Source organism: Salarias fasciatus, chromosome 13 (genome assembly GCF_902148845.1).
Source record: "Salarias fasciatus chromosome 13, fSalaFa1.1, whole genome shotgun sequence".
Lineage (NCBI taxonomy): Eukaryota > Metazoa > Chordata > Actinopteri > Blenniiformes > Blenniidae > Salarias > Salarias fasciatus.
Genome location: NC_043757.1, coordinates 20,904,762 through 20,922,359, shown reverse-complemented (window position 1 = coordinate 20,922,359; position 17,598 = coordinate 20,904,762). Strand labels below are relative to the sequence as shown.

At 40.4% G+C, this 17,598-nt stretch overlaps 2 protein-coding genes across 2 annotated transcripts; one reads left to right on the top strand and one right to left on the bottom strand.

The window, feature by feature from the left end:
• Window positions 1-178: 178 nt before the first annotated feature.
• eef1akmt2 (EEF1A lysine methyltransferase 2) lies at window positions 179-7,413 on the bottom strand. Its single transcript, XM_030106821.1, has 6 exons — window positions 7,219-7,413; window positions 4,935-5,000; window positions 4,705-4,819; window positions 4,404-4,511; window positions 2,670-2,886; window positions 179-1,411 (listed from the first exon to the last, which is right to left on the bottom strand). The coding sequence occupies exons 1-6, from the start codon at window positions 7,326-7,328 to the stop codon at window positions 1,314-1,316; spliced, it is 714 nt and encodes a 237-aa protein (XP_029962681.1). The 5' UTR covers window positions 7,329-7,413; the 3' UTR covers window positions 179-1,313.
• On the top strand, window positions 7,398-17,265 carry abraxas2 (abraxas 2, BRISC complex subunit). Its single transcript, XM_030106820.1, has 9 exons — window positions 7,398-7,496; window positions 9,637-9,727; window positions 10,443-10,479; window positions 10,812-10,878; window positions 11,034-11,224; window positions 11,576-11,698; window positions 12,752-12,836; window positions 12,947-13,064; window positions 13,838-17,265. Exons 1-9 carry the CDS (start codon window positions 7,425-7,427, stop codon window positions 14,422-14,424), a joined length of 1,371 nt encoding a protein of 456 aa, XP_029962680.1. The 5' UTR covers window positions 7,398-7,424; the 3' UTR covers window positions 14,425-17,265.
• Window positions 17,266-17,598: the final 333 nt, after the last annotated feature.

Sequence of the window (17,598 nt, the reverse complement as noted above, 5' to 3'; positions counted from 1 at the left end):
CATTGTAAGTAGTGATATTTTATGACTTTTCCACATCAAACATGTTTTTTTCTGTGGTTTTCCCATTAAAATACCTATGCAAGGAAAAGAAGTAGGCTGTTTTTAATGTGCAATTAAATGTTATAACACAATCAAAAGCTGCCCAGCCAAATGTTTTGATGACTGAGTGTTGACACACTTAAAAAGAGGGCACATTTTTATTCAGCTGGAGCTCGGTATAGGACATTTCACTTCATGGGAAAATTTCTGAGTTGTAAACGTGGGCATTGCATGCACATCCAGGCAGGATATCCAGAGCCTTGTAAATTTCCAGGCAGTAATTCTTGTAAAGCTTGCATGTGTTTACTCAACACTGCGCCTCAACATCGCCGGCTCCCATTGGGCCACAGGCCTGGCTCACAATTAGGAACCGGAGTTTGGCAGTTATTAATGATGCCATTGAGAAAGGAAATGGCAGACAAGCTTCTCTCCCACAGAAACCGTGGCCTCTTATTTATTCATCGTGTCAGAAGTTCTTAATCACGGTGCGCAGGACCCCAAGCGCTGTTGGTTTCCAGCTCAGTCAATTAGGTCGAAGCTATTCTTTGCCTGGTATGAATGATGAATGTAATTAACTACCATGTAAGACAGAACACTGGTTTTCCAGGGGTCAGGACTCACAACAGGGTCACTGCAATGCCATTTAAGAGATGCAAGACTATTGAAAATACCCTAAACACATACGAAACAGATGTTTGTTGTTTTTGTTGTGCCAAATGCAAACATACAGCGAGGCATCCAATGGAAGAAAAAGCTATTCTCTGAATGACTTTGTGTCGCTTTTTCAAACGCTGCAAACAAAGTTGGTGTCAGGAGGTGCAAAAGCTGAAAGAGTTCACTTATGAGAGGAATGTAGGCCACATAAAATTGGAAAAAACAAACAAACAAAACAATCCCAATGTGGAAAGTTACAAAAACAAATTTGCCTGAATTGAATCATGTTATCTGTGTAGCAGCTAATTGAAGGTTTTTAGTGTATTGTTTCTAGCATTATACTCAAGACCATTTGCTAAACTACCATACCCTACAGAAAGAATAATCATAAACTAATGCATATATAGATTTTCACAGAAATATCAAAGCAAAATTACAAACTGCAAGACAAATGCTCCACCAAAGCATTTTATATTTGCTTCATTACAGCTATTTTTTTAATGATGATTTATGTATATACAGGTATTGCTTAAAAAGGAGACAAATTAATGGGCACAAAAACAAAACAAAGGCTGCAGGTCTGAGTGAAAACAAAAAGAAACATCTTCTTAAGACAATCATCAGTGTTTTCTCATGAAGATGAGCGCCGTCACACTGTTGCCTTTCTTTCCTCCAAAGTTGAAACTGGGGGTAGGCAGCTCCTGCACAAACTCAAATCCTGCAAAGCAACACAGAAAGATAATGTCCAGGTTGAGAAATGTTACTTGATGTATCATTGCACTTTAGCATAACATCAACACACGTGCCTCAAATCTTCTCTCCTGGGTTTTGGCTTCACCAGTATAAAGGGGCTTAAGACGCAGAACTGCAAGTGGAGAAATATCCATCCACCATCTGTGGTGCTTCCTGGGGCCCAGTAAAGACAGGCTGTCAGTGTGACAGATGAGCTCTCAAGGCCCTTTTGGCCCCCTGCAGGCTCTCCAGAGTGACTGCACTGACACGTGTGATGGCTAATGGAAGCCTGCCGAAATTCTGCCTGCAGCTCAACAACCTGCCAGGTGACTGTGGCGAGCGTGACGCCGAGTCTGCGTTTTGACTGGGGGTCAGATAGCAAAACACGCAGATCTACGGCTGCTGCACAACAAATAGACACAACCCTTAAATCAAGCCAATGCTGACTGAAAAGATCAACATGTTTGGTCAGTATTTTAACCCTTTTACCCCTCAGCAAACATGTGCCTTAAAGGTTCCCTGTGGAGATTTTGAGTGAACAAAAAAAAAAAAAAAACAAAACAAAAAAAAAAACGGCTTTGCTTGCCAAAACCTATTTAAATGACACATAAAGGAAGACATATTTTAATTGAGTTAGAGCTTAATGTAGGTCATTTCACTTAATGGGAGACTAACTTGAAGTTACGAACATGGGCATATAATTCAAATGTAACCATGATAATCTAACACCAATGAAACGGCGAGGAAAGCTTTGGACAAAAGCGTCTGCTAAATGAAATAGTAGAAGCTTCAAATCTTTTGAGCTGATTTTGTTATTATTTTGTACAATTATCCAGTTCTTTGTTATTGTGGGTATAAATTAAAAAAAGAAAATCTCTCCATGTATACCTGACAATAACATCCATTTACATGCTGATACATGAAGATTTGCAATATAGGAAAATGAATTTGCGATTGCATTGATTACATCCAGGATCAGTGCATTGACTGTTGGCAACACCACAAAATTAAACATCTGTAGACAGCCAGAAGATAATCAAAACAGATAAACTCCGAACTGCAAAACTGAGACTTTAAAGTTTATCTTTTTATTACTTGACAAGCTACACGTGACAAAGAAATGCTTCACCATGAAGAAATAATTCACAATTAATTGGATGCAGTTAAAGTGGTAAAGTGGATGATGGATCCATCAAATGATGCCATATTATCATATTTCAAGTAGTTTTAGCATTTCCTCTCACCTTCACTGAATCTCTCCAGCAGCTGCTCTTTCGTCCAATTACAAGATGTGATGGCAAAGTAGCCTCTGTCCTTCAGGGCATCTTTTAGACTTTGGACATACAGTTGTTTTCCTTCCTTTGTGTTCACTGGATTCAGGCTGATCGCATCGAATGTTCCTTTGTCGATGCAGACATCAAAACCCTTCAGCTCTCCTTGACAGTTCAAGAAATCAATCTCCTGAAATCAAAGGAAAGCGAGAATTCACTGTTTGTTCAAACATAAAATGGAACATAAAACTGGAGTATATCAGCAGAAAAAAAATATATTTTCAGCGTCAACCAAGATGCTACAATTTCAAACTCTATTCTGTTTTCTAACCTATCATACCACCAGTGAAAGGACGCCTTCATCTGGACAGAGAGCAGAATACCAGATCTCCAGGGTGAGCCCAAGAGTCATAAATTATGAGCTTCAATTGTGGTTCAACCATGGTTCAGAGGAGACTGAAATGTCTCTATATCTATGAGTGAGTCTATGAAACTGAAAAAGAAAAAAAAAACCCAAAAAAAACAGGAAGATGCTAGACAAATGAATAAAGATGAAGTGTCAAAGCAGCAGCAGACGGTGCCTGATGCAAACAGAGACAGGGCTTCACACTGATTCAACACTCCGGATAACCTTTGAGAGAAAAGTACATTCACACAAGTTATTTTGGCAAATTAGAAGAGTGCAGATGCCAACACAGCATTTCTCTCTCGCATACACACAGATACAACCACTACGCTGCCTCTGTCCACCAAAAGTCAATATTGACGCTAATGGCAGCCTTTCTGACCGAGAAAAGCACACATCACCAGAAGTGTGTGATGCACATAACATATACGCAACTGTATTCTGGACACCTGGGAGGAAAAGTCACTCATCACATCCCCATTAAACAGGCCTGCATTTCAACCCTTCTTTTCTTGCATGTATATGTTAGTAAGGGTGTGTTAAATCTTGCATGCTCATTTCTTCCAATCCGACTCTCCTGCATGATAAAAACAGAAAAGTTTGCTGCAATCTTCCTCAACTTAGGAAGGCTGGATCTGGATGAATATTTTAACACATACATCGATAAGTTTGTTGGATTAAGTGGCAACAATGAATTAGCCTTTGATGTGTTAGATGAGTGATAGGCACTTTGTCTTAGCCATTTGATCAAGTAATGCCTCTATGGAATGTACCTTGCCGTTTAGACCGTTGTTAAATGGAAAGATTCCTGCACAAAAAGGCCTTATTAATCTAGATAGAGGTGGTATCCATCCATCCATGGGTTCTCCAGGTTGGACACATGTGTCCCTTGTTAGCTGTTAGTTACTTTTTGAAAGGCGAAAGATTCAGACAAATTTCACAAGTATTTTTAATTTCTTTGAAACCAAGTCTTCTTTATTATTGTGCCATCTCAGATACGTCCCTGAACAATTAAAGCATCAATAAAGCACTGGGGATGCTTTCGGATATCCATCCTTCTTTTGCACCACTTCATCAACTTTAGTATCATTTGGGGGGATTTGAACTGGATGTGTTGCGCCTCCATTGCGTCATGAAGCATTAGCTGCAAGGAACAGCGCCCATTGTAATTAATGGCAGTTTTTTTTCACTGGATGCTATGAGGAAGGTAATACCACCAAGCAGCAGCCCTTATTTTGTTAAAATAGTGAAAATGAAATTCAAATCTATTAGTATAAAAAAATAAATAAATAAAAACTCACCTTCACGGTGACATTCGGCAAATCCTCTGCTTCGAGAACATTTTTGGCCAATTCCACAGATGCTGGAGAATAATCTATACCCGTCAGATTCCTGTATCCATGTTTAGCCTTGACACAAAATCAAATGGGAATGTTAATGATTGAAAATGACTGTATTAATGCAAGCTTTGCCAAGATTCTTTTCAGAGTTCTCAGTGGTGTTGAAGACACTTCATTTTCAACACTCTACCCACAGACTAGGGTGAATTTTATAGCGGAGGTAAAATCATAACATCAAGCACTTATTTTTTAGCGTTCGCACCAGTTCAACTAAGAATGCCCCGTTTCCAGTGCCAATGTCAAGAACTGAAGCACTTTCTGGGATCTTGGCTCTGTCCATCCATCGCAGCACACGGCTCATGCTCTCCTCCCCGAACCTGGCGAGAAGAGCAGAGACTTCAGTGCGAAACCAAGCTATCATCTCAGTGTAAACACAAAGCATGAAGATTCTAGTTTAATGGTTTTAATTTGTGATCAGCAGAGTGCTATTACCATATCTCACCGACATCTCCAATGTCTTTGAATGTCTCGAGTTCTCTTTGGTATGCATCCTCCCAACTGTGGGGAAAAAAAAAAAAAAAACAGTGACTGGTAAATAATATGTAATTGGGCCATCCCTCAGTAAAGAAACAAAATGTGCTTTTGTTTGATTATGCTCTTGTTCTGACATGTTGCTTACTGGCAAAATATTTATACCATCCTGAGTCGACAGCAACGAAAAGCAACTTGGAAGTGGCAAAGAAGATTTGGCAATTTATTTTTTACATTTTGCTCCGTGTGGCGCCTTTTAAAATGGGCATCATCAGGCATGCTTTAGGCAACAAAAAAGAAGCAAAAAAAGAAATCATTTACCAAGTACCAAGTCTGACTTTCTGTACGCAGTCTATAAACAGATAGTTTTAAAATAATAATAACTCTAGTCCGGCCTGGCCAATGACTTCCAGGAAATCCTGGATGACAACCACGAACAGAGTACAATAAAGTGCCATGATTATCCTGGTCAAAATAATTGCGATTAGCAATATTATCAAATTAATCATCAGAATATGCTTACAACATTAATTTTTCACAGAGAATACTGGAATCACTTTACAGATCATTTTCTGGGAAATAATTTTTTTATTACACTTTTCCTATAAGTGACCTTTTAAAAAAAAATCTGAAATTAAAATAACCTGAAAAGCACTGTTTTCACAGGATTGCACGTCAAAAGGTGAAGGTGCATATGAGGCCCTCACACACATGAGGATACAGGTAATTATCCTGACAATAGAAATATGCCTCGATCAATTAATCTCTCATGTTGTCATTGCAGTGGATATCATCCCACCCCTAATTATATTGCTTTCATCTAATCAGCTGACAGAAATACGCTCACACTGTTCACCACCAGTCACCGATATGCTGCAGCCCTGGACATGTACCTCAAGTGTACTCTACCACTCTCTGGAATAGGTTTATGGGCTTCTTCACTGGTAAATTAAAAAAGCAATGAGCAACACTGCCATCTGTAAGTATTGTTCTACCTTTGTTTCTCCTCTCCAGACACCAGTTTCTGGTTTCAACCCTCCTGCCATTACTGAAGCAGCTGACCTGACATCAAGCAGAGGTCACTGGCTGTCCTGGCAATAACCTTGGCAAATTGTCATCCTTCTTTTTGCCAACACATCACTGACATCATTCATTTCCTCCCTCTCATCCGACTCAATTCTATCACCTCTATGACCAGCAAAAAAAAGTTTTTTTTTAATTCAAGAAAAGTAATTGCCTCATGTCCACAATCTTTTCAGTAATAACTATCTAGATGAACACTTTCAACCTGAGTTTCAACCACGTCTCTGAAACTGTCCTTGTCAAGATCACAAACGATCTCATCATGACAGCAGATCCTGGACACTGTACTCACCCTCCTTGATCTCACCCATTTGACAAAATTTCCCAGAATATCCTCCTCGGCTACTTAATCTCTTGGCCTAAACAGTACAATTCTCTCCTGATTCACTTCGTCCCTCTCAAATCATGATGTTTGTTTAGATAAGAAACTATCAAGCCAAATTCCCTGTCCAGTCAGCAGTGGAGTGCCCCAAGGGTCTGTCCTGGGGTCCCTTCTCTTCATTATTTAAAAGCCACACTACCTCTATTGACTGTTTCAAAATCAGTGTTTGATTCATCCGTAATTTTCTCAAAGTAAACAAATAACAAAAAAGAACCCTGAAATTATTCTTGCCATGAATACCACATCTTCTAACTCTGGCAGCTTTTCACTAAACACTGACAGCTCTGCAGTCCATCCCTTCCCTCAAGCTGAAGATACAGGTGTCATGTTTGACAGCACCCGCTATTTTTCCTTCCACATCAACAGCATCAGTCATTCCTCAGTCACCCCGAGCAGCACATCCGTAAGGGCAACGCTCTTGTTGCATCCTGCCTTGATTCCTGCCATGCTCTTCTAGTATTTACCAGACAGATCCCTCCATACGCTTCAGAGACTGATCCCAAACTCGGCTGCTGCATGAGCAACTGCGAGCATGCTGACCAACAACACGTGAGTTTATTTATCTATTAAACGTTACCAAACACTGCCAAGCTACTTATTTCAGCTCTGTGTAGCCACACAGGTGATAAAATGTCAAAAGCAGTGGCGGATTTCAGTTATTTTCAAACCTTAACCCTAAAACAGATGTGAACACAGCTAGCATGGATGCTGCTGCCTGCTGTTGGTCTGAAGCATGTCGAGAAAAGCCGATGATCACAAATCACCATAAACAACACTTACTACTCTTTAGTTCCGAGTTTGGAAGTACCGAAGTCTTCCTCTGAAGACCTGTCTTCCTCTAAGTCTGAGTTATTCCCACAGTCGTGCAAGCTTTCGGCAGCGTTCTCCATGCTGGACGGGTCGCCTACATTTCCCACAATGCGTCGCGCTCCCAGAGCGTTTACGCAGCCGCGGGGGGCGTCGGGATTGATGGGGATGTTTCCATCATGGCGGCGTCCATTTCAGGTTACACTTTTAGTTCTGTGTGTTATCACAGCGCCAACAGCAACTCGGATCACGTACGTATTTTAGACTCATTCTGGGGACTCTTATGCTGTGGTGGTCGAGGGGCGGGCGGCTGGGAAATGTTTTTGACCACTAACGCTTCTAGTTGGCGTTGATTTCCAGTGTCATCATCCTGTTGCTGTTAGCTAGCTTCGGTTCCGTCTATTTACCGGCAGGTTGGATTCAGTCAGACTCAAACAAGTCAGTTCGTCTGAGTTCCGCCTCGTGCCTCTGCACAAGTATGTGCAGATGTATTTATCTTGTCACGCTAACAGTTGAATTGATGTTGGTCAAGTGTGAAATTCTAGGAAATATTCAGTAGTTGGCTAACTAGCATGAAAGCTAAGCTACCAAGTCAAGTGACTTCCGTGTGTTGGTGCTGTTCATCTCTAAAGTCACACTGAGCTGTCATCGCATGTGTCCTATGTCCTGTTAGAACCACGCAGTCACGTTTAATTTACTTTCCGATAAATGTTGTATAACAGTTAGTTATTTATGTTGTTGTCATAACATTACTATATTAGCCAATTAGCTACTTGGCGAATGTTTGTCACCTTTTGCTAAAAACCCATCTTTTGGAGAATAAAACTGGATGTATTGTTGTACAATTAAAAGGTGTAACCGAGGGTAAATACTTTGTAAATGTCTATACTATCTTTAACTGAAATTGTAAAGTAATCTCTGCCAAGGCATCGTTGTTTACATCGTCGCCTGATATGACTGAAGTCGGCCTCTGCAGGCGGAGAGTCGCTTCAAGTTCTCCTGCATTCCTGCCATGAGCAGAACGAGCGTCTCATTTCACAGCTACTTCCAGAAAACCACACTTTAGTCATGTTAAAACAAGTAATCTGACTTTGAACTAGAGTTTGCATACTTTTCTTGCAGTCATTGTGGTTTATAAATTCTTAAAAAAAACACACACACACGTTGATCTTTATCCAGTCATCATCCAGTTGGTGTTTCGACAAGCGTAAGTTAGAAATAAAGGGTTGTAGTCAGTGGTATAAACTATATTAGAAAGCCTTTATTATCATTGTACAATGTGCAACTAAATTAGAAAGTTGCTTCGCTGACAGTACAAATGAACAGAATTCAATAAACAAAACTAGTGCAACATGGCAATAGGTTTGCATTGGAGAATGTGTGTGTCTCAGAGAATATGTGAATTCAGAGGGGTTATTGCTCAGACCAAGAAACTGATGACAAGTCTGTGTGTTGCTGTTGTTAGTGTTTTTTTTTTTTTTTGTTTGTTTTTTTTTGGCTGCCTCTTAAACACATTTTTATTTGACATAAGTCTCCTGATGAGTTAGACTCATGAGGTGATTGTGGCTCATTTAGTGGAGTGGATCGTGTCTTTGGTTGCAGGTTCAATTCCATAACTGTCCACATGTCGAAGTGTCCTGAAGTGAGACACTGAACCAATCTGCTCCAAATGGATGGACTGAGTGCCTTCATTAGTTTGAATGTGATAAATGTAAAGTGCTTTGGGGAATACTGAAGTGGTTGAAACGTTCTCTCTCACTCTTTCTCTCTCTTAACACAACACAAAGCATAAATTAGCAGAGAATAGTGCATTTGGTAAAATTAGTGGTGTACATGTTTTGCCCACGGGGTGTATTTTGATGTGTGACAAAAACAAACCTGCAGGGAGAAGAACCAGTGATCTCTAAAACAAAGAGTTTTTCTTAGAAAATATTCATGATGATGGAGGGAGAATGCAATCTTTTTGGTAAATATATTGTTTTAAGCCCTTTTTCTCTCATCGTAATATCGCTGACAGGATTTACAGGCATACCGCTCATAGCTGTAACTCCTGGACCATTTATAATATTGTGAAAATTCCAAAGTCTCAGAAAACAGAGGAATCACAGACAAGTTTTATCAGCATGTCACACAGTATGTAATATGAGTTTCTATGGTGCCATCAGAAAAGCAAAATAATAGTAAAGAACTTCCAGATGTTGAAAAGGCACTTTTTTTTTTACAGTTGTACGTTCATAAAATCAAAAATAAATCTCGGCAATCTAGGCTCTGAACAGTGCTGCTATAAAGCTCAAAATCATTCACATTGTGTCAGTGTAGAAATGAAAAGAATGCCTGAACTGAACGTTTGCATCAGTGTTCTAACTGGTTTGTAACAATGTCTTTACACAGGAGGGCTTCCTGTTAGGAGACGTTAGGCAAGAAGAGACGGTCAGCATCAGCGACACGCAGATCAGTACTGCAGAACTGGTCCAAGTAGTAGGTAAGTTCTAAAACAGAGAAAACAGAAACTGAAGAGATAAACAGCTGCTCGATGACACAGTTTACTTTTTCCATTTAGGATATTTTGAGATATCACAGCAAGAAAAGCACAGGCATCAATAATGAAATTATTTATGGATAATCCTTCACCTGATTCTGCATCTTGGACCTTGTTTGTCACGCTGCCATGGCAAACTGGGTCACCACTGTACAATAGAGCCGTTGTTGAAGGGTAATCCCTCTGTGATAAGTAAAAATGTCTGCGGCGAAAAACCTCTTTTTGCCCTTACTTATTTAAGAGACAGCTTGAATAAGAACAACAGGTTAAAAAAAATCTGTCTTACCATCCACCTACACTTCTCTTCTGCTTCTCTTAATATTGTGTAGGTGTGTAAAAAGTCAGTTTACACTCCATAAGCCTTTCACATAGCATAGCTGAACTTTGACCTGGCAGATGAGATACACTAATTGTGTTGGACATGTAATGCATCAAAGAAAAAAAGCCTTACATCAAACTGAGTAAAGTGGTTATAAAGTGGTATAGGTATTATCACCATTGTTTTTCTAAATTCACTTATATTTCCATGTAAAAAAAATCTTGAACACAGAAAAAAGGATCTGTATTGAATGCAATGTTTACATCTGCTGTGAGTCTTCACTCTATATAAATACGCATTACTTTGTAACGTAACAATTAATTGTTTCTTCCCCACCAGAAATCCACAACCATGATCCTTGTACACAATTATTTAGGTAAGATATGAGCACTGTTCCTCTCACATGGTGCATGGATAATGTTTGATTTATAAAAGGCCTTTTTTTTTCAGATTTATTATTCAGAATTAAGTGTGTCCTCAGTAACTCATCATATTTTACATTTATGTCACCGTGACTGTTTGGAAGCTGTGAATAACAGCATCGGTTGTCTTCCATCAATCCTCATGCAGGCTGCTTTAATTTGACTCTGGACAGTAGATGGCTCCATCTGACAGCGCTAAGTAATAGAAGTTGGCTCAGGCTGAGTACGAGCAGAGACATGATGAATCTCTTTCAACTCATTTGTTTTTCTCCTCCGGTCTTTTCAGTTTTTATGACTACGCCGGTAAAGTCAACGAAGAAAGTCTCAACAGCATTCTTAAAGATAGGCGGAAAGTGAGTCACCTTTTTCCTCTTCATTTCGTTGTAGCACTTTGACTAAAAATTTAACACCACAGTTTTAATTTCCCCAAGTACTTCATGTAATTTTTTTGTTTTGCTCTGTATGAATTGCTGCTGGATTTAAACCAGTTGTGTCCTCGGCTGTGCAGAGTGTCATTGGCTGGTACCGGTTCCGGAGGAACACGCAGCAGCAGATGTCGTTCAGGGAACAGATCATCCACAAACAGCTGACTCAGCTGCTTGGCGTGCCCGACCTAGTCTTCCTTCTTTTCAGCTTCATCTCCACCGCGAACAGCTCCACGCATGCTCTGGAGTATGTGCTCTTCAGACCCAACCGCAGGTAAAAGCAGCTGTTTCAGTGGCATCATGTACACGCTTGTGATTGCGTTCCAAATTAGAGTCTCATCATTATTTTCTTTGTCATCACGTTACCACTGGGCGTCCCGTATTGGTTGCATTGATTAGATTTCTGGTGTCATAATACCATTGGTAACAAAGGTGTGCAGAAGTGTACATGTGTTGCTGGACATACCACAACACTGTCAAGTCGATAAAGTGTCATGATGAGTGATTTTCTTTCTTTTTTTTTTCTTTTTTTTTTAATAACACCCTCCATATCAACAGGAGTTTTAATTAGACTGTTTGTTGTTTGAGTTTATTTGTGCTCATGTTTTTTTTTGTTTCCACTCAGTCGGTACAACCAGAGGATTACGCTCACAATCCCAAACCTCGGCAACACAAGCCAGCAGGAATACAAAGTCTCCTCAGTGCCCAACACCTCACTCAACTACGCCAAGGTCATCAAAGAGTATGGGTAAGATTTGGACTCCCAGCGTTTTGTGTTGTGCTGCTTCCCTGTCACTGAGCCTGTTTATGTGGCCTTAAAAATCTGATAAGCATTTAGATAATGGTATTGATCAAGCGTGACGTGTTTCCAGTGCAGTTTTTCTGGTTTCAATGTTTCACTCTATCACTGGATTTAATTTGGCGTTCATACAATATGTAAGTAACATAAGAAACAAACTTTCTTTTTAGTTTGAAAGCTTCTTGTTTTCTCATGTTGAACATGGTGATGCCTAAGGTCTTGGATGACGGTTTCCTTTTATTGTAACATGAAATTTTAGCTGCAGCACAGTCATGTTTTTTTTTGTTTTCCGCCGACATTTTGAAAAGCCACTTCTGTTTTCTACTTTTTTTTAAGTCATGAAAAAGGTGAAAGAAAGATAGGAATACGATTAACAAGTGTACGTGCACAAAGGCATTGGTTCTATTGACGAAAGAGATGGGCGTGTTAATACTACTCCTCATAGCCTCATAACGTCCGTTATCTGATAAAGCATATCGCATTATGCTGTTCATAAGATAACCTGAATATTCTGTTATCTCCTGGAATCAGATGATCTGATTTCCATTGTGCTCATAAACAGGCTCACTGTTGACTTAGTGTTTGATTGGGGAAGAGCCGGCACAGCAACACGTCTCCTCTGACATTAAAGGATCCAGCTGTTTCCACCAGACCGCGCGTTTCACCTTCAGTCCAAGAACAAGTGCAGCCACCCACCACCTGTTCTTGTTTTCATCCTCCTCTGTCCAGCCTTGACAGAGATTCATTCAAGGACTGTGTACCTCTCCACTAGAGAACTACTGTGTGGTTTACCCATTTTTTTTTTTTTTTTTTTTTTTAACATTTGCAGTGAATGAGTACAGTTGAAAGGTGGCAGGTGACTTTTCATGCGTCTAAACTGAGACTTTAGCAGCAGTAAAGAAGATATTCACAGTTCAGCAGCAGATAATCTTGATTAGAACAAAGTGTAGCCTTTGTTCTCTGTGACGATATTCATGGTTTCTGTGATCGTTATGTCTGCAGAGCTGAATTCTTTGACAATGATGGCGTGATGAAAGATATCCGAACAATATTCCAAGTCTACAGCGCCCTGCAGGACAAAGTTCAAGTGAGTCGAACAATGTGTCGCGGCTCGATTTTACTGAAATTGTGTTATTTGGGCAGTGAAAATGCCGCCACACCGTGTGACCTTTCCCCACCCGTCTCTGCTGTCTTCAGGCAGTTTGTGGGGAGGTAGAACAAAGCGAACGTGTTAAGGAGAAAATTCAAGAGGATGTGAACAAAATCAAACAACAAATCGCTCTCAGGAAACGCAAGACAGCAGAAGAGGAGAGAAGTATGTATCTTTGCAGGATTTGATACACTGGCTCTGTGTGCACTGTTATTAGACACCATCAAAACGTTATTCATTTTCTCACTTATTTAATAAAAACTACAATGTTTTTAGGATTATTTTTTTCTTTGTGATCGTGTTGCCATCCAGTGAGAAACATTCAATTTTATGACGCTCATGAAATATTCCTTAAATTGTCAGATACTGTGTTCTTGGTTGTCATCAATGAGCTTAAAAAAACTTTGTAAATTAGATTTTTTTTTGTATGAAATGTGCTGTCATTACCTAAAACTCGTGGAAGATTTACAGGTTTGATGAAATTATAGGAAAGGTGAACTTTTTTATCGTGTTGTAACATTTTTAAAGGCAGCTGTTGGTGCAGTATTAGGGCTATAATGAAAGACAGTAACTATAAGAGGAATTTGTTTGTCCACATGAAGTCTAAATGTATAGTATAGAATAACACATTGATTACAGAATTTGTTTCACCTCAACATTCTGTTAAAAAAAGGAATAACAAACTGCTTCATGGCCATGTGAGCTTACAGTGCAGTTTTCAGAAAGCCTTGGATTGTGTTTTCCAGGTTGTGTCCTTGAATAAGACACTTTATTACACTCATGTGAATGTTTTTTTGTTTTTTTTTAAGCAGATATTGCACTTTGGTTTTTCTGTTTGGTCACAATAGTGTGAAGAAAGTATTTGAACCGTGAGCTAGTTGAAGCTGATAAACAGTGGTAATATGTTTTTAGTGACCTCTTTCTTCTCTTGTCGACAGGGCTGCGTGAAGCTCAAAATGCAGACTCTCATTCCACTCCAGAGGAGAACACAGAATCTTCAGAGACCTCTCTTCTGTCCAGGATATCTTTCCAAGCCCCTTCTGCCCCGGAGCGGCCCAATACCTCACCCAACCCACCATCCTACACTGACCTTTTGTCCCAAGACGACTCTTTGCTCTCCTCCACTTCCCCCCCTACTAGTGCTGCTCTTTTACCTCGGCCCCAAGCTGTGGGTTCTCCGGGACACCCCACCCCCGCCCCGCTGGGGATGGGCCTGGGCCTGGGCCACGGGCTGGGCCTGGGCCTCAGCGTCAGCCCCAACCCCGTCCCCGCTCCCAGCACTCCTTACCTTGGCAACGGAGACGGGTCGAGCTCTGACTCGCTGGACAGACAAGCCGCGGGGCAGGAAGACGACGACGATGACGACGACGACGACGAAGGCGACGAAGACGAGGACAGTAGCGAATACGAGAACTTAGTGAGCGAAACCGCTCATCTGCCAATCGTCTCTGCCAGCGTTTTAGCTCAAGGCCGACCAGCTTCCCTCAGCCCCGACGGGGACGCCCGAGGCTCACAGACCACATAGAGACATGCCACAAGACGTGACAGGGACACTGATGTGCAAAACACCTCGAAAGGTGGGAATCTGAAGCAATCAAAGATAGGCAAATATTTAAAAGAAAAAAACAAAAAAGAAGTGCCAGTCCTGAAAGTGAAAGGCATGTGCAAGTGGTGTCCCGCTATGTTTCTTTCCGTTTGTCTCGGTTTGCCAGTCTTACTGGGCTTCGCAGGCGCAACAGGTCCATAGCACTGAGGGGAAGTCGTTTGTTTTCATGTCTCCTTTGGTATTTGGCTGATCTAGACATGCAAGTGCGAATCCGTCTGTTTTCAGGATCAGGGTTTAGTTATGGCACCGTGATTTTATGCCAACTGGTTGGCACCGGCTCCTGAAACAGGCCCACGCTTTCTGTACGTCTTGTATCTTTATCTTTTCCTTTTCACATTCACGTCATCTCGTATGAGCACCCTCTTTTTGCATTACCTTTTGCACTATTTAATTTTTCCTTTCTTTTAAACAGTCCATCAAAGAAGCAAAGGGAAACAAATAAAATGCGGCCTTCAGTTGTTGTTTTTTTTTTTCTTTTTTAAGCAGGCAAATTAGTAACTTTTTATTTTAAAATCGAAGAAAGAAATATATGTAATTACAAATGTCTTTAATGTGCACGTTTTCATCATTTGTTTTAGCTTGTTTTCATGTCCCACAGTTTTTGATGATACAGTTATCTATTTAACTGGTGAATAATAGATCTCAAACTAAATTTACTCTGCCACTTCTATCATGGGTGCTTTATATATACGTATATCTATATATATATTTTTTGTCAGATTAACAGTTAATCAGACTTGATTGACAATGTCAATGTCTTGTTCTTCTTGGATAACACTGAAATTGTATGCGCTTTTTTCTGCACTAAAACAGAATCTAAGATTTCTTTATTATCGTGCTATACCAATGCTGACATGTTGTGCCACTTGAGTAGTCCTTTCCGACCACCCTGAGCCCGACTCGGCTCAGCTTTCGTGCATTGTATGGGGTTCACAGGGCAAACACAGTGTACTGTAGCTTTACTAACCGGATGCTTAAGGTTCCCTTCTGCTGCTGCAAAACAGAGCTACCACTAAAAAAAAGAAAAGAGAAAAAAAAACAACTAAATACTGCATCTGTCTGTTCTTCTTCATATAATCTCTGGCTGCTGCTTCAGCTTTATATCGCTGGTTGTCTCAGTACTACTGATCATGTTCGTATAACCACTTCGAGCTGACTTCTTGCAGACTTATCCTCTATTAAAAGTCATAACAGAAGGCTGGTACCCCTGTAGTGTGTGAATTGCAATCTGAAACGGACACCAAGCAGCCGCCTCCTTTTTTTTTTTTTTTTCTTGTCTGTGCATAGTCGACTGCAGACCTTGTGTATTCACACCTGCTACACTTCTATGGACCTGGATAATGTGATGAAAACATTGTGACCTTGCTTTAGTATACAGTGCCTTCCACTCAGGGCAGTTTCTGTCTGCACACAGAACAAATTCACAGATCTCTCAGTCTCTCGAGAGGTTAAATCATTGCTAGTAAGTTTTTTTTTTTTCTTTCGATTACCAACTTCCAGCCTTTTTCTTTTTCCAATTTTAGTCCTTTTTTATAAAGTGATGTTTTTGTCTACTTGCTACAACTTTACTGCTTCCTAAACCTGTTTTCCCTTTTCATGTTACTGATGGCTTCCAACTGGACCTGTGTCTCACGGTTGTGAATGTTACTCTGCTGGCTCTGTTATTTGGAACTGGAATTATGACTCTAAAGCCGAAGGGCATTTGTGTAGCAACTGAACAGCCTGCCAGGCGAAATTGGTAATGAGTTCAACTGACATGCAAACGACTGCTTCTTAGATATCTTTTTTTTTATTATTATTATTATTATTAAAGGCAACAGTTACAAGGTATGGACTGATGAGGACACTCTCCTTGCATGAGTGGGTTAACTATAGACACTGTTGTATTCAGCATGGATGTACTTTTGCACTGCACACGGAGGGTGTCTGAGATTGCAAGGAGGTTGCACACAGTCTTAAACTCCAAACATTTTGCAGCAGAAGGTGCTTCGCCTTGTGAATAAGTTTTGTTTTTCTTTACAATCTGTTTGTATGTATTTTTGCCTTGGAGTTACTTTACCCTGATGTGTAATGCCAATGAATCACTGATCGGGAACTGGCACTCAAAATCTTGCTTAATAATCACCCAGGGTAACACAATCACACAATATGAAACGAGATGATAGAATCAGAGTGTGGTTTTCTATTAGTACTGGAATATAACAAGAAAACAATGAATGTATATTAAACACAGATGGTGGGGGTAGCATTTAAACAGCACTTACTGTATACACTTGTCTCAGTTGAGTGTTGTGGTGATATAGAACCGCAGTTCTCAATGTTGGTCCCCTCTCTTAATCCTGGTCCTCAGGCCCTTCGTGATTACTTTTTCTGCCCCCCCACCCCCCCACCCCCCTTTTTTTTTTTGTATCTCTGATTTGTCCCTGACTCTGTGGTCAGAAAGAAAACCAGCAGAGCTTCAGTAGAAAAATCAACAGGCATAAAGTGTGAGAGGACTAACATTGTTAGGATTCTTTAACTTTCAATGGCCAAATTAACACATATATATAAACATGTACTCCTGCTGTATGGGGTCACCCTTCTCTTCCTACCCATAAGTGGGACATCAACACCTCCCTAAAGCACAAAGTCCAGTGCAAAGCTTAGACCTCCTTGGCTTTTATCTGGAGTTATGTACTTGACGAAAGTTGCCCAAGAAATTGCTTGGATAAGCACAGAGAATACGTTCTTAAACTGGGGATAATAAATGAGACGTGCATATGTGGTATGATGTGCCTATTTTGTTATTGTCATACATGAATATTGAATGTTTATTAATAGTTTTTGAAATTGTATGATATGCAAAATGCATGAAATGACTTCCACAGCTGCTTTTAGACACAATCACACGCTGGAAAAATCATAGCTGTGCATTGTAATATTATGCAAAACCTGCTGCTGCCTCCTTCAAGGGACCCCACTCAGGAGTTGGACGGGCTTTCCTGCGGACACGAGCGCCATCCGTGCACATACTGTTTAAAAGAAATGCACAAGCGGTTCCAGTGTTCTCAAAGAAAATTAAGTGAAGGCGGAGAAGTGTTGCTGCCATGCATT

What these genes read in the sequence shown, in the direction of transcription:
- eef1akmt2 (XM_030106821.1), bottom strand. Translation starts at nt 7,328, where the DNA reads ATGGAGAACGCTGCCGAAAGCTTGCACGACTGTGGGAATAACTCAGAC. An exon ending in AAACTCGGAACTAAAGAGTA is followed by an intron (nt 5,001 to 7,218) that starts GTAAGTGTTGTT and finishes TTTTCCCCACAG; the next exon opens with TTGGGAGGATGCATACCAAA. An exon ending in GGGCATTCTTAGTTGAACTG is followed by an intron (nt 4,512 to 4,704) that starts GTGCGAACGCTA and finishes TTTTGTGTCAAG; the next exon opens with GCTAAACATGGATACAGGAA.
- abraxas2 (XM_030106820.1), top strand. Translation starts at nt 7,425, where the DNA reads ATGGCGGCGTCCATTTCAGGTTACACTTTTAGTTCTGTGTGTTATCAC. An exon ending in TTCTTAAAGATAGGCGGAAA is followed by an intron (nt 10,879 to 11,033) that starts GTGAGTCACCTT and finishes TCGGCTGTGCAG; the next exon opens with AGTGTCATTGGCTGGTACCG. An exon ending in CTCTTCAGACCCAACCGCAG is followed by an intron (nt 11,225 to 11,575) that starts GTAAAAGCAGCT and finishes GTTTCCACTCAG; the next exon opens with TCGGTACAACCAGAGGATTA.